At 37.9% G+C, this 25,595-nt stretch overlaps 1 protein-coding gene across 10 annotated transcripts in view; it reads left to right on the forward strand.

The window, feature by feature from the left end:
- Positions 1–22,131, forward strand: part of ARFIP1 (ADP ribosylation factor interacting protein 1) — a 137,917-nt gene extending 115,786 nt beyond the window's left edge. For 9 of the 10 annotated variants that reach the window (XM_038559050.1, XM_038559042.1, XM_038559044.1 and 6 more), the window contains one exon: positions 20,252–22,131. In XM_038559050.1, coding sequence (XP_038414978.1) covers positions 20,252–20,407 — 156 coding nt within the window. In that variant the 3' untranslated portion in view covers positions 20,408–22,131. The remainder of the gene's footprint in view (positions 1–20,251) is intronic. The other variant, XR_005370906.1, reaches the window with a different exon arrangement.
- The last annotated feature ends 3,464 nt before the right edge of the window (positions 22,132–25,595 follow it).

Raw genomic sequence — 25,595 nt, forward strand, 5'->3', positions numbered from 1 at the left:
GTTCCTTTCATGGTTCAAAACAAAATAAAGACTACTTTAGTGAGGAGAAGAAAATAGACATTTCTAATGTTTTGTAGACTTTGTGAGAAAGGTACCTCCTTTTACAGCCCTCATGATGCCTAGCAATGGTGTTAAATATATAGTAGCTATTTTAGCAAATGTGTGTTTGCATTTTTTCCCAGAATTAGAGGTACACTGCAGGGAAGAGAAAGAGATGGAAGGAAATAGAGTCAGCCACAACAGGATAGAAGGGCAAATCCTGGTTACTTCATTCTTTGCTTTCATGAGGGCAAAGCATACTGTCACAGAAATGCTACTGCTGTCCGCAGTGTATACTGTTGCATGGAAAGAGGAAGCAAAATATAAGAGAAAAAATATGCACATCAGTGTGAGGAATTGATGTTTACTTTTTAAAAACAGCTTTTTATATGGCTTAGAATCACATAAAACATGAAAAAAGTAATTTAAGATTAATATTTCCTTTAAGATAGCTATAATTTAACTTGGGAGTGGTAAATCTCTTTTCAGGGCTACCAATGTATTGAGGGGGAAATCATGAATGTATCAAAAGATTCAACAACAACAACAAAAAAAAGATTCAACAAAGCAGCTTAGGATATAAATAAAAAGTGTGAATCTTATTAATTTTATTATATTCTTATTTTAAGAAAGATGAAATATACTCTTACTTTAAGGTGATGTCACCTAATTGGCTATAACCATTAAATGCAGAGTTTTATCCTTTGTTATAGTTCAGTGACTTAAGGATGGCAGTGGAAACAAAAAGATGAGCAGACTTGGGATGTATCCTGAACACATATTTGATTAATATAGTTGGAATCTATACTGGACACCTATTTGATTAATATACTTCATTTGAATACCTTTTTAAACAACCATAGTCCTTCTGACTCTTAGGTTGATGAAAAGATTTTTGTTTTTACTCAACACCATGTTTCATATCTAATCATACTATAATAATCTTCCTGTATATTAGGACTTCTCTTCTAATATAATTAGTACATTATTTTTTCTAATATGTTATAAACTTATTTCATATGTATCTTATAATGAATTTAACTTTTCAGAGAAAAATCCATGAACTAAAATCAGAAGCAGGAGAAAGAGGGAATACACAGAGAATAAAACACCAAAAACAAAGTAAACATACTTATGTAATATGAGCCAGCTATATATGTAGTTGTGATGATTCAGTGTCTATGCAAATACACACTGTAATTGGAAATACTTGAAACCTAGTATGTTTTTGTAAAAATAGTCTATAAATGTTTGCAAAAACTTGGAAGGCAAAGATATTCTTTGTTTGCTAAAACTTCTCTTTGAGAGGAAAAGAAGTAAACCTCTGAATTTTAAAAATGGACATTTCTTGCCAAATTTTAAGAAGCATGTTAATTATTACTTAATATGTACAAGCCCACACATTCCTGAAATCTTTTTCTCTATTGCCAAAGAAAAAACCCATAACTTCTTACTCTTGATCCTTTTTAAATATTCATGCTAATGACTTATTGTCATATTTATTTCTGTAACTGGAGATACAACAGTTCTCTTGGTATTTGCTCCCAGGTCAAGTGAAATTAAGTTTCACAGGAAAAAGAACCCTACTGGTTCTAAATAAAAAATAAACATTTATGGACTGAAATGTGTAAGTATGTATAATAAGCAACCTTAACACTATGCCAAATATGATTACCTACATTTAGATTTTTCTCTTACTCATGCACCTTTACTTCCAGATGTCATTCCTGAGTTTATTTCATCATATAATTTCATGTTATTGTTCTTTTTTTCATTCATTTAAAACTTTTATCAGATATATACATGTGCCAGGAAGTGTTCTGGATATTGGTGATACCCAGTGAGCAAAAGCAAAAACAAATTCTACCCTCAAAGAGCTTATAGCCTGGGCAGCCCTGGTGGCTCAGTGGGTTTGGCGCCATCTTCAGTCCAGGGCGTGATCCCGGGGACTTGGGATTGAGTCCCACATCGGGCTCCCTGCATGGAGCCTGCTTCTCCCTCTGCCTGTGTCTCTGCATCTCTCTCTCTCTCTGTGTCTCAATGAATAAATAAATAAAATGTTTTTTAAAAAAATTTTTTTCAAAGAGCTTGTAGCCTAATAGAAATAACAATATTGATCAAACCACACCAAAACATATACGTAAAATTTTAGCTCTGACGAGTGCTCTCAAGGAGAGGTACCTGGTTCGTTAGGAGTGGTCCTGGCAGACTTCCAGGAGAAAGTGATGTTGAGCATTAACTAAGTAAAGTGAGAAGCAAAGAGTATTCCAAGTAGAAGAAACAGCATGTGTAACAGCCCTGTGACAGAAGAGGGTGTGGTATATTCAAAGAATAAATAAGACTAGAATCAGTGCGACTGAGCACAGAGAGAACACTGAGAGGGAAGTATTTATTTTAGTATCAGTAGGGACCCATTGAAAGAATTCTTGGCAAATGATAAGTCTAAAATATGGCACAATAGATCTTAGAACCTAAGAGTGAATATAGTAGTTTAGACAAGAAATGATGAGAGCTTGTTCAGCGTGGTGGTAATGAAAGTGGAGTGAACTGAAAGTGTCAAGAAATACTTACAAGGTAAAACAGAATACATATAAAATACTAAGAGCAGATAGATGTATAATTGGCATTCCTTTATTCATCAAATATCATTGGTTGCTATTTATGTGCCAGACTTAAAGAGTAGAAATATAGGGGTCTTTGCCATTATAGAGCTTATGGTCAAGTAAGAGAAATAGGCATTAACCAAATAATTACATAAATACAAACTATGTAAGTGTTGTAAAGGGGAAATAGAGGAGTCATGTGAGAATACAAAGAGGACTTGACTTGGTGTAGCATATTGTGGAAGGCTAGAGAAAGTGACATTGGGGCTAAGCTTCAGAAGGATGTAAAGGAGGGACGCCTGGGTGGCTCAGGAGTTGAGCGTCTGCCTTCGGCTCAGGGCCTGATCCTGGAGTCCCGGGATCGAGTCCCACATCAGGCTCCTTGCATGGAGCCTGCTTCTCCCTCTGCCTGTGTCTCTGCCTCTCTGTCTCTGTGTCTCTCATGAATAAATAAATAAAATCTAAAAAAAAAAAAAAAGGATGTAAAGGAGCTGACTAAAGGTATGTAGAGGAAGCGGATTTTCAGTGGAAGGAATAGAATATGCAAAAGCCAACTGAAGGTCAGCAAGGTCAGTGAGGCCAGAGCATAATGGGGATGGTGGCAGAACAGCTCTAGTAGATGAAGCTGGACAGGTAGGTAGGGCCTATACAGGGAAGAAGTGGCATGTATAGAAGGTTATTCGGTATAGCACCACTTACTATCAAAAGATGAGGAACAACCCAACACCTCATCATTACAGGACTAGTTGAATAAACTGTGGTTCATTTATAGAATGGGTTACTTTGCAACTGCTAAAAAAAGAATAGGGATGCTCTTGGTAGAATGATCCTCAGGATATACTGTTAATTGAAAAGAGCTAGGTGCAAAGTAGTCTATGGTACAATAGCTTTTGTGTGAGAAAGGAAGGAAATAAGAATGTACAGTCTTTAGCATAAAGATTTGTGCTTAATAAGAAAACCTGGAAGAATTAACTAAATTAATTAAAATCTGTTACCTATAAGGGGCTGAGTGGTAAGAGACAGGAGTGAAAGTGAGATTTCTCATTATATACTTTCTATATCCTTTCAGTTTTGATCCTACTTATTGAAATGATAAGATTTAACTTTTAAAAGAAAGGAAAATAAGAACAGCTAGAAAATGTTTGTTTTTTAAGTAGTATATACACCTTATCTTTTTCCAAAATGAGACTCAACTAGATTTCTATTTTTCAGACATGGTCTAATATATATATATTTATATAGCCTATAATTTTAGCTTAAAATCAAATGATCAATTTTGTATTAGAGAGAATAGAAAAACGGGTAACTTGCCAGGATAGGAGTTCCTACTTTACCTTATATGACAGATTAAAAAAGGTGTATATAGTACTTCTTATTTATATCAGAAAATATTTTCATGTACAGTACCATGTGCTGTTACTGGTTTGGCTTCCAGATCCCTTTAAAAATTTTGCTAGATCCACACAAAGGAAGAAAAAAATTGTGGTTTGCATTGCCTCCTTTCTTTAGAAAAGAGGCAGAAGGGATCCCTGGGTGGCTCAGCGGTTTGGCGCCTGCCTTTGGCCCAGGGCATGATCCTGGAGTCCCAGGATCTGGTCCCACGTCGGGCTCCGGGCATGGAGCCTGCTTCTCCCTCTGCCTGTGTCTCTGCCTCTCTCTCTCTCTCTGTGTCTATCATGAATAAATAAATAAATCTTAAAAAAAAAAAAGAAAGAAAAGAGGCAGAAGTTAACTATCTTTATATAAACCGTGCAACCAAAAAGAATTGTGAGTTGTGGGTTGCTTTTGATTAGCATCATCTAAAGCATACCTATCCAGAATCAGTCTGAAATTTGTAATCATCAACTGGTGAATGCAAGAGAAAAAGCACACCTAGTCTCTCTGTCATGTAGTCTCTCTGTCAGTTGTGCTGAGATTTTCCAGCATCCAGTTTTTGTGAAGAAAGTATTCTGTACACAAAACTTAAAAGCCTTCCAGAAGGGATAGCTTTATAATCATGAACTGCTGTTTTTATTTAATTTGGTTCTCTCTCTTTGGCAATTATAAGATATTTATGTTTTCAGACCCTTTTGGTCAGAAATGATCAGTTCATTTGGAGGACAGAGTTTGTGTTTCATTTTTCTTCTGTGTGTGTTAGAAGGGAGTGGATTGTTCGGTCAATTTAAGATTCAAACAGATCAGAAGTAATCTGCACTGGTTTTGGTGGCAGTGGCATTTCTGTACTTTTTTTTAGTTCTCAGTAGTTAAGAGTCTCTTTGATTTACTTAAAAATAAACCTTTAATTGGTGTTTCTGAGTAAAATTGCAGAAGACACTAGCAGTATTTAAGAATTTGATTTTGCATTGTTCTTTTTAACCTTTACTTTAAGTCCTCTTAATAATGACTCAACACTTTGGTTTTGACCATATTCCTTCCATGATTCATTTGCTTTGTTAGATTAAAAAAATCATTTGATAACTAGGTTTTTTCCTTTAAACATCACACTTTTTTTTTCTTAAGAGAGTGAACAGGGGGTGGGGTGTGAGGAGAGGGAGAGACTCAAGCAGCACCCTGAGATCATGATCTGAGCCTAAATCAAGAGTTTGCCACTTAACTGAGCCACCCAGGCGCCCCTAGATTTATTCCTTATTCCTCTTATACTTCAAAACATTCTGGCTTTCTTCTATCTATTTCTTCCTTTAAATTTTCAAAAAATGCACTTTTCAAAAATTATTCAGTAAGTTAAAAAACTTACTGTTTTGGGCTTGTTTTGTGCTATTATAATGCCTAATCCTAAAGAAATACTGTGTAAGGGTTGTGACAGACTTCTTGCTAATAAGCAGTATACAGTCTAATGGATGATATTTAGTAAAATCTGTTATATACAAAATGCTGAGTTCAACATGAGAAAAAAGAAAGAATTTGAAGAAGAACATTAGTGTGTAGTGTGGATTCTTGGAAGTACCTGCTAGGCCAGGTGGCATGACTTGAACAGAATGAGTAATGTGAGCATTGGTGGGAAAGAACAGGGGAAAAAAATCTTTTTTTTTTTTTTAAGATTTTATTTATTTATTCATGAGAGACACAGAGAGAGAGAGGCAGAGACATAGGGAGAGAGAGAAGCAGGCTCCCCACAGGGAGCCCGATGTAGGACTCGATCCCAGGATCACGACCTGAGCTAAAGGCACACACTCACCGCTGAGCCACCCAGTTGTCCCAGAAAAAAAAATTCTTGAAGAAACCCAGGAACATAGGGGTACCTGGATGGCTCAGTTGGTTGAGCTCCTGACTTTTGATTTAGGCTCAGGCCATGATCTAGAGTTGTGGGATCCAGCTCTGCCTCCAGCTTCACACTTAGCAGGGAAGCTGCTTGAGATTCTCTACCCACACCTTCTCCCCGCCCCTCCACTGTGCACTCACTCACACCTCACTCAAATAAATAAATCTTTAAAAAAGGAAAGAAACCCTGGAATGTATGTTTAAGTTATCTGTAAAGTTTTATTAAATGTTCTGTTCTTTTAAAAGTGTAGTATAACTGTGTATGGATTTTTTTTAAAAGAAAAATAATGGTTCTATCATAACAAATTTTGATAAAGCTTTTCTATTAAAGTTTATAATCAGTTCTTAGGTACACAGAACCAGAATTTTTTTTAAGTTGTATAAGAGATTGAATTCTTAATCTTAAAGAAAAAAGTTAGTTTTCCAAGGTACAATACAAAAACCATACTTTGACAGAAAACTATTTTATCAATGTAAAGATGAGTGTGAACAGGGCATTGGTATAACTGTAGGTTTTTGTTGCCTGGTGTCCAAAGGCCAGTGAAAACAGAGTTACCTAATAGATGAAAAGAAATATTCAGTTCCTTAACTACTCTTCTGCACCAAAATTAATTTTTTATTTTATTTCTTTAAAGATTTTACATATTTATTTGAGAAAGAGCATGAGGGGAAGGGGCAAAAGGAGGAGGAGAAAGAGTCTTAAGCAGACTCTACACTGAGCACAGACTCGACTCGGCTTGATCTCAGGACCCTGAGATCACAACCTGAGCCAAAACTAAGAGTCAGAACACTTAACTCACTGTACTACCTGGGTATCCCTGTACCTAAATAAATTTTTATCTAGGAGCTCAAATGTTATCTTGAATGATTTATGGTACATAATATGACCCCTAGCAACTTGAAAGTTTATTTCTTCCCCTTTGTGTATTACCCTCCTACCCAGAGCTTTCTCCAGTAAAGCACATACCTAGCATACTGTGCTATGAATGTATATTAGTCTGGTTTTTTTCCCTAGAGGTTAGCTCTATGGATACGTATCTGTAGAACATTCCCTTTCTCCAGTAAGTAAATTGGCGGACACTGATCTTTGAGTAATCTGTATATAGAGGAAGAAAACCTGTGCATTGAACATTTTACTGAACTATTAGATAAAGAATTGTAGGACCTTAGCACAGGTCTGAAACCTATCATCCCTAGAGCTTGTGTTTCATCAGTTATCTGCTTTTCAAAACAGGACTGCCCTTTTTTCCCTCTCAGAACCTTTTTTTTTTAACCTGCTTGTCCATGATTTATTGAAACCTATCCCAATGAGTCAGAAAAATAAAATCTGTTCTTCCACCTCCACTTGTAGTTCGTATTTGTCTTTCCTTCTCTTGCTCCCTTCCCAATGCCCACACCCATATTTTTGATAGTGCCTTTTTCTCAGCTGATAATTGCTTTGACATGACAGGCATTTCCAAAGCTATTACAAAGTAATAAAATTATACTTCACAAACCTAATAAAAAGCCAAGACAGATACACTTTTCTGTTTGTTATTTTTCTGGTTTCTTACTGAAAAAAAAATCAATGATGGGCAGAGAAAGTATATAATTATACATTTTTAAATAATTGGGGGTAAAGAAAGGAGTTAATTCTTTACCTGTTAGTGGTTGGAGACTTCTTACTAAAGGATGATTTTAAGGGCATCTGACTGGCTCAGTTGGTGGAGCATGTGACTATTGATCTTGGGGTTATAAGTTCAAGCCCCACATTGGGTGTAAAGATTACTTAAAAGTAAAATATTTTTAAAAAAAAATGATTTTGCTTCAGTTTTTCCTCACATGTTTAAGCCAAGCTACTACCCCAATATTGTTCACTTAATATAAACCCTTATTTTATAGAATTATTGGGAGAGCCAATAATTGCTTTGAAGAAACTTATTATAAATATATTAAAACTAGTAACTTTTATTTGAACTAGAAATTGCCTCTTTTTTAATCACTTCAGTGTCTCTGATAAAAACGTGTGTAAGTAATCTGGGGCACCTCCATGGCTCAGTTGGTTGAGCATCTGACTCTCTTTTTTTTTTTTTTTTAAGATTTTATTTATTTATTCATGATAGTCACACAGAGAGAGAGAGAGGCAGAGACATAGGCAGAGGGAGAAGCAGGCTCCATGCAGGGAGCCCGATGTGGGATTCGATCCCGGGTCTCCAGGATCGCGCTCTGGGCCAAAGGCAGACGCCAAACCGCTGCGCCACCCAGGGATCCCGAGCATCTGACTCTTTTGGCTCAGGTCATTTGGCTCAGGTCATTGGTCATTTGGCTCAGGTCATGACCTCAGGGTCCTGGGATTGAGCCCAAGTCAGGCACTGTGCTCAGCGGGAAGTCTGCTAGAGATCCTCCCTCTCCCTCTGCCCCTACCCTGCTAAAATAAATAAATAAATATTTTTTTTAAAAGAAAGTATGTAATTAATCTAAATTTGATTTGGAAGAAAAGTTCATTTGATAGAAATAAAGTGCCTTTTATGGTTTTGATGCCTATGAAGTAATACTTTAAATTTTTCAGTCAGTAAACCTTGTAAATGGTATTTATCTTCTATTGATATATGCTGTGTAGGCAAGAGAAAAGTTTTCAGTGTAATCCCCTGGCATAAGCTCTCAGTCCTGCTTTTAAATTTCTCTTACCCAGTTTCTATTTAAAACCTCAGCTTGAAAAAAAAAAAAAAAAAAAAAAAAAACCTCAGCTTGTCTCTGCCTTAGTAGTCAGTGTTGAAGTTTGTTTTGCCCTTTAACAATTAAAGTATTGTATGGCATATTTTAGGTCATTCACCAGATGTTGCTGTAGTGGTTTTGCTTATGTCTGAACTGGGTTGCTCATTGTTTGGCAGATCTTTATGAAAGTTCTTTGTAATTGAGTTCACAATGATTTAGTGTATTTCTAAATTGCTGTAATTGTTTCTGATGTTAGGTTTTGAAAATTTGTCAAATTTGTCATCATCCCATTTCTGCCTGGAGTTGTTATCTCTATCTTCTTTTGCTCCTTTTTTAAATCTCTGCTTTTCTGTTGTGTTTCACTTATCCTTATAACCACTATAAATCTTTTCTAAGTTAGGACATACGTAAATAGTTCAATATAGATTTTTTTACTGGCTCTAAGTATGGAAAGAATGTTTCAAAGTTTAATATTGGATTATTTTTAAAAGAATTAACTTTTATTTCTCTTATCTGCTCCAACCGTTGTGTTAGATCCTTGTCCCAAGGATATTTAAATGTAACATTAGAGCCAACAACAAAATTAGGAAGGTGGCTGAAGCACATCTTCTGTACATTTCTACCCTTCCAGTGTTCCTCCATACCTTTTTTCTGTTTGTTTCAAACTTCATTTAAAAGCTTTCCAAAATGTGTATTGTCTTATGAATAAAGAGGTTAGAAAAGGTGAGGTGAAAGAACGTGGACCTGTCTTGGGATAAGACATTCCACATCCCAGCCCATCTGCTTCCTATCTAACCTTAGGCAAGTAACTTTCTGAGTATTTTATTAACCGCAACACAGAAAGAACAGAAGCCCTGCAAAGAAGATATAAGGGTAACATATTCTCTGTCACATAGAAAGTGCTTCCTAGGGCTCCTGGGTGGCTCAGTCCATTAAAACCTCTGCCTTAGGTTCAGATCATGATTTCAGTGGAGAGAGCCTGCTTATCCATCTTCCTCTGCACCCCCCTCCTTCGTGCTTTCTCTCTCTCAAATAAATAAATAAAATCTTAAAAAAAAAAAGTGCTTCATAAAAATGAGTGTCACCTACCATATCAAAGAATAATCTACCAAAAATGTTTGGCTGTTTTTTTGTTTTTGTTTTTGTTTTTTTTTTTTAAGATTTTATTTTACTTACTCATGAGAGATACAGAGCGAGCGATAGAAAGGCAGAGGGAGAAGCAGGCTCCACACAGGGAACCCGACGGGGACTCGATCCCGGGTCTCCAGGATCAGGCCCTGGACTGCAGGTGGCACTAAACCACTGCGCCACTGGGGCTGCCCGGCTGGTTTTTTTTTAATTCCGTGTGTGCTTATTATCATTTCTCATTATCTGATTGTATAAATATAAACAAATGGAAGTTGAAAAAGTATAATTTCCTCAAACATTTTTGGCTTTTTTCACCGTCTTCTAAAAGTACAGTCTGACCATTCCCCCACCTTACTTTTTTCATCTCTCTTCCTAAGCCAATTTTGTTTGAGAAACCAGAATCTTTCCTAGATTGACCTTCACAAGGCCAAGTAATCTAGTAAAGTGAACCCGATAAATAAGCCAAGTGACTTAAACTAACACTTTTAAGTCTCATTAAAACTACTTCTCTATAGTGACAACAGCAGAGTCATTACCAAGATTACAAAATTAGTTATCTTTAAAATTGGATTTGCGGGAACCCCGGGTGGCGCAGCGGCTTGGCGCCTGCCTTTGGCCCAGGGCGCGATCCTGGAGACCCAGGATCGAATCCCACGTCGGGCTCCCGGTGCATGGAGCCTGCTTCTCCCTCTGCCTGTGTCTCTGCCTCTCTCTCTCTCTCTGTGTGACTGTCATAAATAAATAAAAATTAAAAAAAAAAAAAATCGGATTTGCAAAAAATAAAAATAAAATTGGATTTGCAACTGTTTTTCTAATGTTACTTAATTGTTCTTAAACATCCTAATGGCTAGGGATGCCTGGATGGCTCAGGGGAGTCCTGGGTAGCTCAGTGGTTGAGTGTGTGCCTTTGGCTCAGTCCATGATCCCAGAGTACTGGGATTGATCCCCGCATCGGGCTCCCTGCTCAGTGGGTAGTCTGCTTCTCTCTATATCCCTCCCCCCTGCTCGTGTTCTCTGTCTCTCACAAATTAAAAAAAAAAAAAAAAAAAAAAAAGATCTTAAAATAAGGTTATCTATTTTGGCATAAAAAGGCTTCTGAGATTAAAATAACGAAATTGTATACTTTATTTCCATAATTATAATTGAAAAGCTGTGAATCCCCAAAGGCTCTCTCTATACCAGAAGAAATATATACTCTGAAGTGTGTATATACTTTTAAAGGCTTACACATCAACCTTCTCACAATTACTGTAAGAATGTTTTTGTGAAAATGGGTATTGTGTCATTTTGCTGTGAAAACTAAAATTCAGTCTTAAAAAGCACCCCCTTTCCTTGATTTCCCATGGGTTAAATTTGATCAGGGTTGGGGAACATTTAGCATACAGGTAGTGCACTGAGCTTGAGGCTTTGTTAGTGGGCTACCAACCTACCTTAGCTACAAGAAGATGTGTGTCTCTGTGTTGGGTTTGTCAGCTACCTCAAGGGGGTGAAAAACTACTCTTCAGTTGACATATGTGACATTTGTGTTGACATTTGTAGGGTTAGCTAAAAGTGGTGTGATGCTTTTCCCACTTGTTTTCTGGCTATAACTTTTAGACTGTTGTAACAGAATCAGAGTTGTGTTCCCCCTCTCGTCCTTTCATTCTGAAACATTGGGGATTGAAATGCAGGTCAAAAATTCTTATGACCCAGGGGCGCCTGGGTGGCTCAGTCAATTGGGTGTCTGCCTTCAGCTCAGGTCATGATCCCGGGGTCCTGGGATTGAGTCTCACATTGAGCTCCCTGCATGGAGTCTGCTTCTCCCTCTGCCTATGTCTCTGCCTTTCTCTGTGTGTGTCTGTCATGAATAAATAAATAAAAATCTTTAATAAAAATAAATAAATAAAAATAAAAATACAGAAACCCCCTAGTTGCTCTGTAATTCCAGGAGCCAAGGATCATCCAGAATTTAAAAAATAAAAAACAAGAAAGGCTAACTCATGCTTAGCAGGACCAAGTGGAAAATTACTTTGTGACCTAGGTATGTTACTAGTGCAAAAGCCTTAAAAACAAAACAAAAACAAAAACAAAAAAACCTATAGGGGCACTTGGATAGCTCAGTCAGTTATGCATCTGCCTTCAACTTAGGTCATAATTCCTGGGTCCTGGGATCAAGTCCTGCATCAGCCTCCCTGCTCCATGGGGAACCTGCTTCTCCCTCTTCCTCTGCCTGCACTCCCCCTGCTTGTGTATGCTTGCTCTCTCTCTCTCTCTCTCTCTTTCTCAAATAAATAATCTTTTTTTAAAAATACCTCTAAGTAGGGAGTATTTAGTTAATGGGCTGGTTCATGAACTTGTACATAAACTTCCAGTTGAATTTCACAAATTTCTAAAAGAGAAGCTAGTTTTTGTCCTTAATAATAAATAGAATCAATGTTTTTCTATTGAAAGCCTTACCAACTGAAAAGCTTTTTAAGAGCCATTTGAGTTTCCAAATATATATATATACACCTATATTTAGAAAGCAAGTTTCTCAAATTTTAGAAGAAAGGAACCATAAAAATTGTATCTGACTCCGTTTCTTTACTATACTGCTATCCTGAAATCTGCCCAGTCTCAAAAATACTTACTCAGCGTTTCTATGTGTCTGCCTGCAAGCCATGCCACATCTGGCCCATACCGAGCTCTCGATGATGTCCTTTCCCTCTGCACTTGACACCCTCTCACAGCCTTTGCCGTATCAGTGTATGGTAGCTTCATGCTTTCAGTTGCTCAGGGCAGAAGTCTTGGCATCCTTGTTCTTGATCTCTCATGCCCACAGCTTGGTCTGTGGGCTCCACCTTCACAGTCTGTTGAGGATGCTGCATCCTCTCACCACCTCCTCTGTTACCACCAGTATCTCATCCAGGCCACCAGTATCTCACTGGCTTCTCACCGTGGTATTCTAATAGGTCTCCCTACTTCTACCCTTGCATGTTTATGAAAGTAAATCAGATATTGTCATTTTTCTGTTCAGGATCTTCCTGTGCCTTCTCTTCTCACTAAGAAATGTAAACCCCAGTCTCTGTGATGATATCTGAAGTCCTGCATCCTCTAGCCCCCCATTACCTGTCTGACCACATCTTGTACCAGACCCCTACGACTCTGCCCCAGCCACATTGGCCTCCTTGCCTTTTCTCGAACACACCAAGCACAGCACCCACCTCAGGACTCTTGTACTTGGCTGTTTCCTCCATCTAGAATATTTTTCTTCCAACCTCACTGGAAAACTTAAAGCATCTTTAAAGCTCATTCCCTCACTTATTTTGGGTCTTTATTTACATGTCACCTTAAACCAAGGCTAGACCATGCCCTCTCCTGTATATGAATCCCATATTCCCCATTACTGCTTAATTTTTCTGTGTAAAACATGCCATCATCTAACATACTGTATGTTTCACTTACCTTGTTTATCTTTCTTCTCTCAATAGAACATAAGCTTCTTGAGAGCAGAGTTGTCTTTTTGTTGATTGCTTGCATTGCAGCCTCTAGACTAGTGCCTGACACCAGCAGACCCTTGGTAGTATTTATTGAATAAATGAATGTAAGTAACATTTTAGGTCTGGTATTTTTTTTTTCTCAGAATGTAAAGTGGGGATAGCTGTAGTTCATTAGAACACTGAATAATGCAGATCCTCAACGAAGTTATGATATAGACAGGCTTATCTTTCATAACCTTTCCTTTTTTAATAATGTAAAACTGTTAAGTATATTCAAAAGAATGTTTAACACAGAGGCAAAATATAAAGCATAACGACAACAAAAAATAGCCATGTTCCCACCACCCAGGTTAAAAAACAAAACCATCAGTATTTTTGAAGCCTCCTCTGTGCTTTCCCTCACCTCATCCTCCCTCTTCTCCCTGCAGAACTCCTATTCTGAATTGTGTTTATTGGTTCCTGTTGGTTTTCTTTATAGTTTTGTCACATGTGAATGTATTCACTCAGGCATAGTTTTGAACTTTATATAAATGGAATCCTATGGCGGGTGTTATTCTGCAGGTTGCTGCTTTGCTCTGATGTTCCTAACATTCATCCATGTTGACGCATGCAGCTGCAATTCATTTATTCTCACTCCTATATAATATCCCCATTGTGTGAAGAGGTGCAGTTTATTTATACATTCTCCTGTAAATACAAGTTTTGGGTTGTTTCCTTGTTTGTTTGTTTTTTTGTATTTTTTTTCTAATATTTTATTTATTTATTCATGAGAGACACAGAGCAAGAAGCAGAAACCTAAGCAGAGGGAGAAGCAGGCTCCATGCAGGGAGCCCAATATGGGACTCAATCCTGTGACTCCGGGATCACGCCCTGAGCCAAAGTCAGGCGCTCAACCACTGGGCCACCAGTTTCCTTGTTTTTTAATGCTAGAAACAGTTCTGCTATTAACGTAATTGTACCTGTCGCATAAAACACACGTGCAAGTTTCTCTGGTGTATTTTTAGGAGTCAAGATGCTGTTCAGTGACGTATATGCATCCTTCATTTTATTGATTAATGCCAAATCATTTTCAAACATACTTGTACAAATGTATACAACAATCAACAGTGCACAAGAGTTTTAATTGTTATAAGTTTTCTTAATGTAGAGGATATAAAATGGCATCCCATTATAGCCAGGGCGGAGAGCTGCAAGAAATGCAAAGGCATAGAGACAAGTAATGGTGAAAGAAGAAAAGAATTTATTTCACTGAGGCCAACACCAGGAGAAAACATCTCAAAGACTGTCTCCAAAGTGCTGAAAATACTTCTCGGTTTTATATAAGGAAGATGTGGGACAGAGGTTGGGTGGGTACGTGCCAGTGGGCAGTAAAGGTCAAGTCAATCATTGTCTTGGGGTCAGTCACGTGGGATGTTGCTGGATGTTGCAGTCCTTTTTGCCTGAGGGGTAGTTTCGGTTCCATCACGGGATGCTTTGCCCCACAGGGTATTTTGCCTGAGTTAAGAGATAAGCCCTGAAAGAACTTAATCAATGAGAAATTTTGAGGTCACAATGGAGGTAGTTGAAGTCTGCTTTCATCAAGTTAGTTTTAATTTGCATTTTCCTGTTTTCTAATAAGGCAGCCTATCTTTTCAGATTTAATTGGCCATTCCTGTTTCCTCCTCTGTGAAATACCTATCCATGTTATTTGCTCTTTTTAACTGGATTGCTTCTGGTTTGTTGGAGTTCTTCACATTTTCCAGATACATACCCTTTGTCAGTACATGTAATGCAGATATGTTTCCTCAGTGTTTCACTATCTTTGGATGAATAGAAACTCTAAATTTTAATGAAGTTAATTATTTCTCAATCTTTTCCCTTAAGAAGTTTTATCTTGAAAAGTTCTTTCCTCCCTAAGGTCATCTGGGAACTTTTCCACCCTCTGTCAAAATATACTGCTCTCTGACCAGTCCTTTGACCAATCCCTGACAGCCAGAACTCCAGAAGTTCTCAAACTCAGTCACACAGATACAGGTGACTGAGAAGAGCTCAGTTTCAGAAAACACTTTTACATAAATAGGAATCAAATGAAAGCTAACTCGCAGTGTTTTATTTTACTTCTTTTTTGCTAATTATAATTTTAATTGACCAGTATATTGCAAGAAAGAGATCTGTGGGGGCACCTGGCTGGCTCAGTCAGAAGAGCATAGGACTTTGATCTCAGAGTTGTGAGCCCACATTGGGTATAGAGGTTACTGAAATAAATAAAACTTTATTTTTTTAAAGATTTATTTATTCATGAGAAACACACACAGAAAGAGAGAGACAAAGACACAGGCAGAGGCAGAAGCAGGCTCCATGCAGGGACCCCGACAGCGGCTTAGCTAAACCGCTGAGCTACCAGGATGCCCAATAAATAATTTTTTTTTTTTTTAAAGAAAGATTTGGTCCTGAAATCAAACTCCACTCATGTAAGGTGAACCCGGGTTATAACCTTAATTAAAATAATCTGACCTTTTCTTAGTAGATACTAAGGCAGAATGTCAGTGTTTCATTTTAAAGCTTGTTTTGAAAGTGATTGCAATGTAAAACTTTTCTGTCTAGACATAGAGAAAGGTCAATATGAATTAGTAGAAGTCTGTATTAAGAATGTTTTGAACAGGGCAGCCGCGGTGGCGTAGCGGTTTAGCGCCGCCTTCAGCCCAGGGCATGATCCTGGAGACCTGGGATCGAGTCCCAAGTCAGACTCCCTGAATGGAGCCTGCTTCTCTCTCTGTCTCTCTCTCTCTGTCTGTCTCTCTGTGTGTCTCTCATGAATAAATAAAATCTTAAAAAAAAATGTTTTGAACAAATTTTATATGTGATACTACTAACTTGAATGGTGCTAATCAGTGAATAATTGGAGGAAGTGCCTCTCTGGTGCTTGAAAAATGTGTTTATTTTAGAAGCAGAGAATCATGAGGTTATAAAGCGATGCTTAAAAGTTCTTAGTTGCGGAGCCTGGCTGGCTCAGTCGAAGCATGCGACTCTTGATCTCAGGGTTGTAAGTTCAAGCCTCATGTTGGGTATAGAAATTACTTAAAAATAAAATCTTAAAAAAAAAGAAAAAGTTCCTCTGAGGTGATCTGTCAAGCAGAGGAATTCCTTCTGCAGCATCCCAGGCTGTCTTCTGCCCTTGGATTTAAGGCCCTGTGAAGGCAGTCAGTGTTGATAAGCCACCTGTACCCCTGCATCTTTTCAACACAGTTTATTTGCTTAGCACACACCTTTTTTTTTCATTGTGCTAAGGTAAACTTCACAGCAATTTCTGCCTTTGAAAAGGAGAAAACTGTCTCTTCTTTTACACTCAGTACTTTTCAAACACTCCTGACACCAGATGTGTGGAGTTTTTCCCACACCAACTGGTTCTTGATCCTGGACACCAGCTGGGTATTCTACAATTCAGTTCAGTTCTGACACTGCCCCCACCCTCTGCACCTTCTGACATCAATCACAAGTCAGGTTGTCACCTGTGCTTCTGACCATACATGGAAGGTTAGCACAACGCCCTCCTCAACTTGGATTGCATGCTGGAGTGTCTCATAGAACTCAGGAAAACCGTTCACTTACTAGCTCACCAGTTTATTACAAGGACTGTTGGAGGACACAAATCAACAACCAGATGAAGAAGTGCGTAGGGGTCAAGGTCTGTAAAGTTCTTGAGCAGAAGAGCCTCTGTCCCCATGAAGTTGGGATACTCCGCTTTGCTAGCATGTGGATGCATTCACCAACCCAGGAGCTCTCCAAATCTTGTACTTCACAGGTTTTTAGGAGGCTTCATTACATAGGCATCATTGGTGAAATCATTGGCCCATGGTGAATTATTCAACCTGCAGCCACTATTTCCTCCCCAGAGGTTGACAGGTGGAGCTTGAAATTCCCACCCTGTAATCACAGTTTTGTTCCCCTGACTAGCTCTTACTCCTGGTTTTCTAGGAACTTTCCAAAAATCTCATTAACATAAAGTCAGGTGTGGTTGAAAAGAGCTTTTTATGAACAGAAGTCATTTCACTTGTATAGGGCTAGGGCTATTTCAAGAACAGGACAAGGGATCCCTGGGTGGCGCAGCGGGGATCCCTGGATGGCGCAGCAGTTTGGCGCCTGCCTTTGGCCCAGGGCGCAATCCTGGAGACCCAGGATCGAATCCCATGTCGGGCTCCCGGTGCATGGAGCCTGCTTCTCCCTCTGCCTGTGTCTCTGCCTCTCTGTCTCTCTCTGTGTGACTATCATGAATAAATAAAATCTTTAAAAAAAAAAAAAAAAAAAAACAGGACAAGACGCTAAATATGATAACAAAAGGTACCCCCTTCATTGGTCACTTAGGAAATTGCAAGGGTTTTAGGTGCTTTGTGCCAGAAATGAGGACAAAGACCAAGCATGTATTTGTTATTATAAATCACATTATCTCTTCTTATAAGTTCCAAATCATTTTCTAAATAAATGAAATTTTATTTTACCAAGAAAAGTCAGTGTGGTTTGACTGTCCAACAGGTAAACTTAGATTCCACTGAAATTGAATGAGTACTTACTCTGTGTCAGACAGTGTGCAAGGTAGTATCTCATTTCACTTAACCCTTACAATGATACTACATATTCAGTTTGGTAATGGCATCCCTGATAAACAGATAAAGACCTTGGCCCGTGAAGTTAGAAGTAACCTGTACCTGATATCACAAAGAAAACTGGGAAGTGGTACAACTAAGATTGGCATGCATGCCTCCTGATTCCAAAGCTCTTTCTGGCAATTGCTGTGACCAGTATCAAACTATGCCTAATGCAATTGTTAGGTCTTCCTAGAACATTGGAAGTAAAAGTCTGGAGAGATACTGTATTACATTTACTCCAAAAATGCAGTTAGATCTTGGGCCTAATTAGTAGCATATGCGTCTCGTGTTTGAATCTCTGTTCCCTAACTGCTTTTCCTCTCCATTTCTTTCATCTCGCAACCACCCCTAACTCCCAACCTCCCCGAGTACTTTCTTTATTTTCTTTATCACCCAGCTTACCCTACCTCTTTCTAATAAGCCTGTCCTCCCCCTTTTGATTTTCCTCCTTTTCACTTTCTAAAACCGTTACTCATTTCTAGTAAACTTTGGCTGCTCATTTATACTGTCATTTTCTGCTGCCCTGTGGTTTGTATTCTTATATCCCTATTTATAGTGCCTAACACATGGTGTTTAATGTTTCATGGTTGTCCTTATTGCACCTGGTACCAAAGATTTTCATTTAGAAAGGTTGCGCGCCTTAAATGTCTGGCCAGGTAAATTCAAGATATACCTCTTTTGGTTTATACAGACATTTTTTAGTTTTCATGCTATGTGGTCCTCTTAAACCCTACTAGAATATCCCTGCTAGAATTTTTTTTTTAATCTTTATTAGAAGACAAGAAAAAGTTTCTTTTGTTTTAAACAACGTTTAGGTAAATCAGCAATGTCAGATGCCCTAAAGGTCTGTGAATTAGCCCAACCTCTTCTCAAGGCTTAAGATACTAATTTCCTGGGATGTCAATATTTATTTTTATTTCTGGCCTCCCTTCTCTCTTTCCCCACCCCCTAAGGATAGAAGCTCATGAGGGAAGGGATTTGTTCCTATTTTCCTAAAACCTAGAACAGTGTGTGGCACATAGAAGGTACTTAATACTAGTTGAATGAATAAATGAATGGAATAAAAAATATCTAAGATATTTTGAGAAAACAGCATTACTGGAAGTATGCTTAGTGTAGTCCCTTTGTGTTTTTAAATATTATGTATATGCCCAGAAAAATTCTCAAAGGAAACACAATAAAATGTTAGTAGTGATTTTCGGTGGCCAGGGAGGGGATAAGTGCAAAAAGTATGGATCAGGAGGTTTTACTTTGTAATCCTGGAGTGTGTGTTATTTTTATAATATTTTAAATTTTAAAATAAAGACTTTACAAATAAAAAATATCCAGTATAAATGTTTGTGTTGTTTCCTTTAGAGGTGGATGAATGGAGAAAAGGCTAGAGAGACTGTGTGTTCACATGTATATAATAAAATGAATGAGGGATCCCTGGGTGGCGCAGCGGTTTGGCGCCTGCCTTTGGCCCAGGGCGCGATCCTGGAGACCTGGGATCGAATCCCACATCGGGCTCCCGGTGCATGGAGCCTGCTTCTCCCTCTGCCTGTGTCTCTGCCTCTCTCTCTCTGTGTGTGACTATCATAAATAAATAAAAATTTATAAAAAAAAAATAAAATAAAATAAAATGAATGAAAATGTCATACCATACATAAAATACCATGTCCTGTTTTTCCCTTAGCATAATATGTCAGATATTTTTACATCACTAAAAACTATTAAAGCTCAATTTTAATAAATATTGCAGTAGATGGATAAGTCAGTTTATTTTATACTGTATCATATTGAACTCTTGCAGTTATAAATGAGAACTCAGGAAATAACTTTATTCATAAATCTTTGCAGTGCTTTGCTGACTTTAATAAAGATTTACAGAAGTAGCGTTACTTGGTTAAAACATACCTTGTTATCATTAGAAGTGCTAAGTACTTAAAACAGAGTCGTATGAACTTTAAGTAAATTGCTTTCTGGGCAACGCTTCCTGCCACTTGGCTTGATTCTTTGCAGAGAACTGCTGCTTTTTCACAGTATCTGGCCCACTCTGTTTCACACAAAGTTTAGCCTTAATGATGTCCATTTTTGGTATATAGCATATACTGTATAATAATTATTTGTATATAATTTTCCCTCTTTAATATTTGATTTTGAATATACTCAGTTTGAGGGGGAATTTAGTAATATTTTTAATGAATGCCACAAGTGTTTGAATATGGTTAACAGAATATCCAGCTTTGTAAGCTGACCTATTGCCCTTAGGAAAATTTAAAAGTCATCAAAGGCCCAATGACCCTTACAAAGTAATGTGCAGTCTGTGAGTGTGTGAAATACTTGTCTGTTATTAAAACCGGTTTTCCTGATGAGAGATACACTATTTAATGAGGACTGTGATAAGTCACCTTGCATTTCACTGCCACTGGTGTTAACGCTTTCTCTTATGATTCTGCCCGGTCCACAGGTGAAAGTGCTGCACAATCAGCTGGTCCTTTTCCACAACGCCATTGCTGCTTACTTTGCCGGGAATCAGAAGCAGCTTGAACAGACACTTAAGCAGTTCCATATCAAATTGAAAACACCTGGAGTGGATGCCCCATCTTGGCTTGAAGAACAGTAAAATCACACCTGGGGGGGGGGGGGAGGGTAAAAAGTCATGTTGTTATATTTCTAAACAAACCTAATAAGAATTAAGCAGAGTTGGGTTAAGATTAGGGAAGCGGTGACCACAACCATTGTAGTGATTCTTGCACAAATAGCTTTAATTTCTCCTTTTTTCATACTTTAACAACTGAACTGTTAAATTTGATGGGAAGGTGGGTGATTTTAATGTAAACATAATTTCTATAATCTGAACACAATAATTTTCCTTTTTGAGAAATCCTTTTGTATTGTGAGGGTTGATGGCTATTTCTGTAGTTTGAAAACATCTAATATAGATTTGCACTGACCAGATAGAAATTCAAGGTTTTTGGTCCTGGAAATGAGGGCCAGTTGTAACTTTTCCAAAGGGAGGTTTACATAATTTGTATCAACATCAGATATTTTATATATGAATATATTAAACATCTTTAAGAGATTCATTTTCATGTATTGTCTTAAAGAAAAGAACTATTTTGCAGAGTAAAATTATATGGTGTTCCTGCAGCATCCACGCAGAGGCAGCAGCTCTAATGAATGACTGATTGGCTTGTGGAGTTGTGGCAAATACCTTTTTAAAAATGATTCTGTACTATTGTAATTTTGTTTAGACTTTTTTTTTTTTTTTTTTTTTTTTTTTTTTTAAGACGCAGGAAATCACACTGTCATTTCTGTGAGGCTTTTGAGCTTAAGAGTTTGCATCCCCCAAAGTCACTGGGCATTTAGGTTAGCAATTTTTTTTTTGATTCATAATGAAACCTGCTTAAGAATTTTTTTTGCAGGTGGACTTGGGAATTGAAATTCTTGATGGTTTCAATGTACTGAGAAAGCAAGTCTTGGGGTAAATTCCATTTTGACAGAAGTGAATTCCTAGACAGCTTTCATTGACTTCCATGTGTAACAATACCGATTAAGCCTTAAATCACAGATATGTGCCTTCTCAGATACAGTAATTCTTATTCAACCAATGTACATAATCCATAAAGAAACCCCTTTCAGATAATGTTTGACGTATCTGTTCCTTCCTTAGAAAGGAACACTGTGTATCAGTGTTGGGTTTCTTTGTATTCGTTAAACCGCATTTAAGGTTTATAGTAAAATCAACTTTTGAATTTGCTGTTTGGTTTTTCTTCATTCCTTTCATGGAATGAGAAGACAGAGGAATTTTTTTTCATTTGAGTAATGGAAAGGTAGTATGGGACAGTGTGGTGGTAACAAGAAGAAAGGGGATTGGAAAGGCCAGTACTGTTTTAGTTGTTCAGCACTGTTGGTTTCGTGTTATGTGGTTGACCTGTCCGCTGTGTGGTTCTATCAGTCATGTAAGCCTTTGAAATATAAGTTCTCTTGATTTTTGTTGTAGACATAAATTAATATGTCTTCATTTCTTTTGTGTTGAAATGAAGGACTTAAAAAATTACTGTTATACATGAACTTTGTGGACTGTAAGATTTGTTATATATGTTCAGATGCCTTTTAGCTGGCTTTTTAATTAATATGCCTGTTTTCAGTGCTTAATATGTATAATGTAATGTGACTGTAAATCATAAACCTATTTTAAATCATTCCTTCCTGTATATTTGTACTCTGACAGAGCCTTATTTTATTCTTCAGCAGAATTACTACTTGTGATAGTTCCTTTACATTCCCCAGAATGTGCCTCTGGTGTGAATTTTGTATTCTTATTAAAAGTGTTTGCTGCACTACCTTTTTTCTCTGGCTCTTCATAATTTAAGAAGCAACTATTTGGACATTCTGAGGACAAATTTATCTTTTTCTGACTTTAAGAACAATAACCAAAAAAAATGGTGCTTCTGTCATTTATAATTGCTTTTTCTCAGTAAGTTAATTCTTTTTTCTCACTTGGGGTCTCTTTTGGAAGCAGAACATGTCCACTCTTACATAGGTAACAACCTCAGTAGGTATGGAATTAAACAGTTTTAAAGACTAATGATTTTTTTTAAGATTTATTTATTCATGAGAGACACAGACTCAGAGAGAGGCAGAGACATAAGCGGAGAGAGAAGCAACTCTTCACAGGAGCCTGATTCGGGACTCGATCCCGGATCCCGGGACCACAAACTGAGCCAAAGGCAGCCACCAGGTGCTGGGACTGATGATTTTTTTAGAATAAACTAAAAATATCAGTGATTCTGAGTAGTGGGTACATGTACAAAAGAAATAACATATTAGCCAGTGGTATATTTACTTTGTTAGGAAAGTAATTTATATTCATCATAGAAAAAATCAGAAGATAATGTCAAAAAATTGAAGATAAAATAACTTCCCATGTCAGTAAGTACTACATGGAACCACCTAACTCCCCTGAAGTTAGATCTTCTGGTTAGCGATAATATTTATATTACAAGATCTAGTTTGAATATCCTTTAACATGCACCCATTCAGCTTTATATTCTTACCTAGTCATCCTTAGGTTAGATTCTTAGAAATGAAAATGAGCCCTCAAAGTATATATACACTTTCAAGACTTTGATAAGTAGGGCTGGTGGCTTTCGAGAAAGATTTTCTCAAAAATCTCGAAAATCAGCCTGCCTGGCTGGCTCAATTGGTAGTACAGGTGACTAATGATCTCAGGGTTGTGAGTTCAAGCCCCACATTGGGCGTGCAGCCTGCTAAAAAGAAAAACAGTTTATTTGAACAAAAATGGACTCAAATCAGGCAAAGCCTAATTAGAAATGATTAAGATCTCTCCACCAACAGGAGCTGGGGGGGAGACTTTAGAGAAGTGGAAGCAAAGTGAGGAAATTATGGCCTCCTTGTTTGATTAACCCCAAAGCTTCCAAATCTTAGGGCCCAGGAAGGACCGGGGCTTACAGAAGCAATTCAGCTGAAATCTGCTAGACTTTAAGAACCATCGTTTCCATATTCAAAGAACACCACACTGATGGTGTTAACCAAAACTAGGGACGCCTGGGTGGCTGAGTGGTTGAGCATCTGCCTTAGGCTTGGGTTGTGATCCCACAGTCTTGGGGTGGAGTCCTGCATCAGGCTCCCTGCAGGGAGCCTGCTTCTCCCTCTCCTGCCTCTGTCTCTGCTTCTTTCTGTGTCTCTCATGAATAAATAAATAAAATCTTAAAAAAAAAAAAAGTGTGAAACTAGAAGCTTCCTTAGAGATGAACTGTTTAAGGTCCTTTTTTTTTTTTAATTTTTATTTATTTATGATAGTCACACAGAGAGAGGGAGAGAGAGGCAGAGACACAGGCAGAGGGAGAAGCAGGCTCCATGCACCAGGAGCCCGACGTGGGATTCGATCCTGAGTCTCCAGGATCGTGCCCTGGGCCAAAGGCAGGGGCCAAAGGCAGGCGCCAAACCGCTGCCCCACCCAGGGATCCCAAGGTCCTTTTTTTACGGGTAAAACCATGAAGGTCCAAAAATACATTAAACTGGCTTAGCTAACCCCAATTACCAAATATAATGCCAGTAAGTTACTTGCAACTAAATTTATTACGTCCCCTTTAAATCCTGCCATTTCATCTGTACAATTAAATGTGTCAAAAGTGTCATTTCTTCTCCTAAAGTACAATGTGTATTAAAATGTCTTTTCAGTTGAAAAAATAATCCATTCAGCCCTAAATGGATTCGTAGTAGGTATATTTCAAATATATATGATATACTTCCAATTTACTGTTCTTACTCTGAAAACGAAATGTGAACCTGGAAAGTGAGATATAAAGTAAAATTAGCATATTGGAAAAGCTAAAGATAAGTGTCTTTTAATCATGGCACTGTTAATTTAAAGAATAATGTATCTACCTCAAAATGTGTCCAGTCTCCTTCCTTCACTGGATGTGAAAAATAAAAGCAAATTATCTAAATCAATAGTTCAGTGTAACATCTGTATATAATTTGAACTAATTTTTGTGAAATACCAAAAATGCCTGTATTTTGTGGTATTTCAAAATATCTTTTGCCGGCAGCCCCAGTGGCGCAGCGGTTTGGCGCCGCCTGCAGCCTGGGGTATGATCCTGGGGTCCCAGGATCGAGTCCCACATCGGGCTCCCTGCATGGAGCCTGCTTCTCCCTCTGCCTGTGTCTCTGCCTCTTTCTCTCTGTGTCTATGAATAAATAAATAAAATCTTTTAAAAAAATCTTTTGCCAGGTGGCTTTTCTCTTGAAACTTTCAGTTGCCTGGGAGACTTGAGACCCTGTGAAATCCTTCATCACTCAATTCTTTTTTTTTTTTTTTTTTTTTTTTCTTTATTCATAAGAGACACACAGAGAGAGAGAAAGGCAGAGACACAGGCAGAGGGGGAAGAAGCAGGCTCCATGCAGGAAGCTCAACATGGGACTCGATCCCAGGACTCCAGGACCACTCCCTGGTCCAAAGGCAGACGCTCAACCGCTGAGCCACCCAGGCGTCCCTATCACTCAATTCTAACCAAATTTAGGCATTTAAGAAATCTGATTTCCCCTGTTCGATTGCAAATTTTTATATTGGCTCAGAATGTCCAGTTGTAAATAAGCTATTTTCTGATCAAAAGGCCAGTTATGATTTGCATTGGTTCACAGCTTTTCAGAGATACTGAATTCTCCAGAAACCAATATTGCACTGTATGTTTAACTAAAATTTAAATTTAAAAGTGGGAGAGGGAGCATCTATCTGTCTTAATCACTTAAACATCTGACTCGATTTCAGCTCAGGTCATGATCTGGGGGTTGTAGGATGGAGCCCCTCTACCCTCCACCCTCAGGCTCTGCTCTCAGTGGTGCAGAAGTTGGCTTATCCCTCTCCCCCTGCCACTCTCTCTCTTTCAAAAGAATAAATAAAATCTTTAAAAAAAAAAAAAAGCTTTCGCAAGAGCTACAGGCCTTTTACTACTGTTAAAAATAGCAAGACCTATGAAAATAGAATGGCGATGCAAACAACTTTCCTCTTTTGAGGACTTTCATTAAGTTCTGTGTTCCCACTTGAAGGTTTCCTGCTCAACAGGTTTCCTGGCATAAATGGGCCTTTATAATAAATTGCCAAGTGGTTGTCCTATTATACAGAAAACTATGAAGTTCAGCTTTGTGTGGTGAAATAAAAGTTAACTCTTAATAGTTTCTGTAAATTAAACAAGAACCATGTTATTCTAGTGTTAACTCTGATGTGGGAGGAGAAACTATCAATATGAGGAAGGGAAATTAGACCATTCCGAGAACTGGGATGC

This window comes from Canis lupus, chromosome 15 (assembly GCF_011100685.1).
Source record: "Canis lupus familiaris isolate Mischka breed German Shepherd chromosome 15, alternate assembly UU_Cfam_GSD_1.0, whole genome shotgun sequence".
Lineage (NCBI taxonomy): Eukaryota > Metazoa > Chordata > Mammalia > Carnivora > Canidae > Canis > Canis lupus.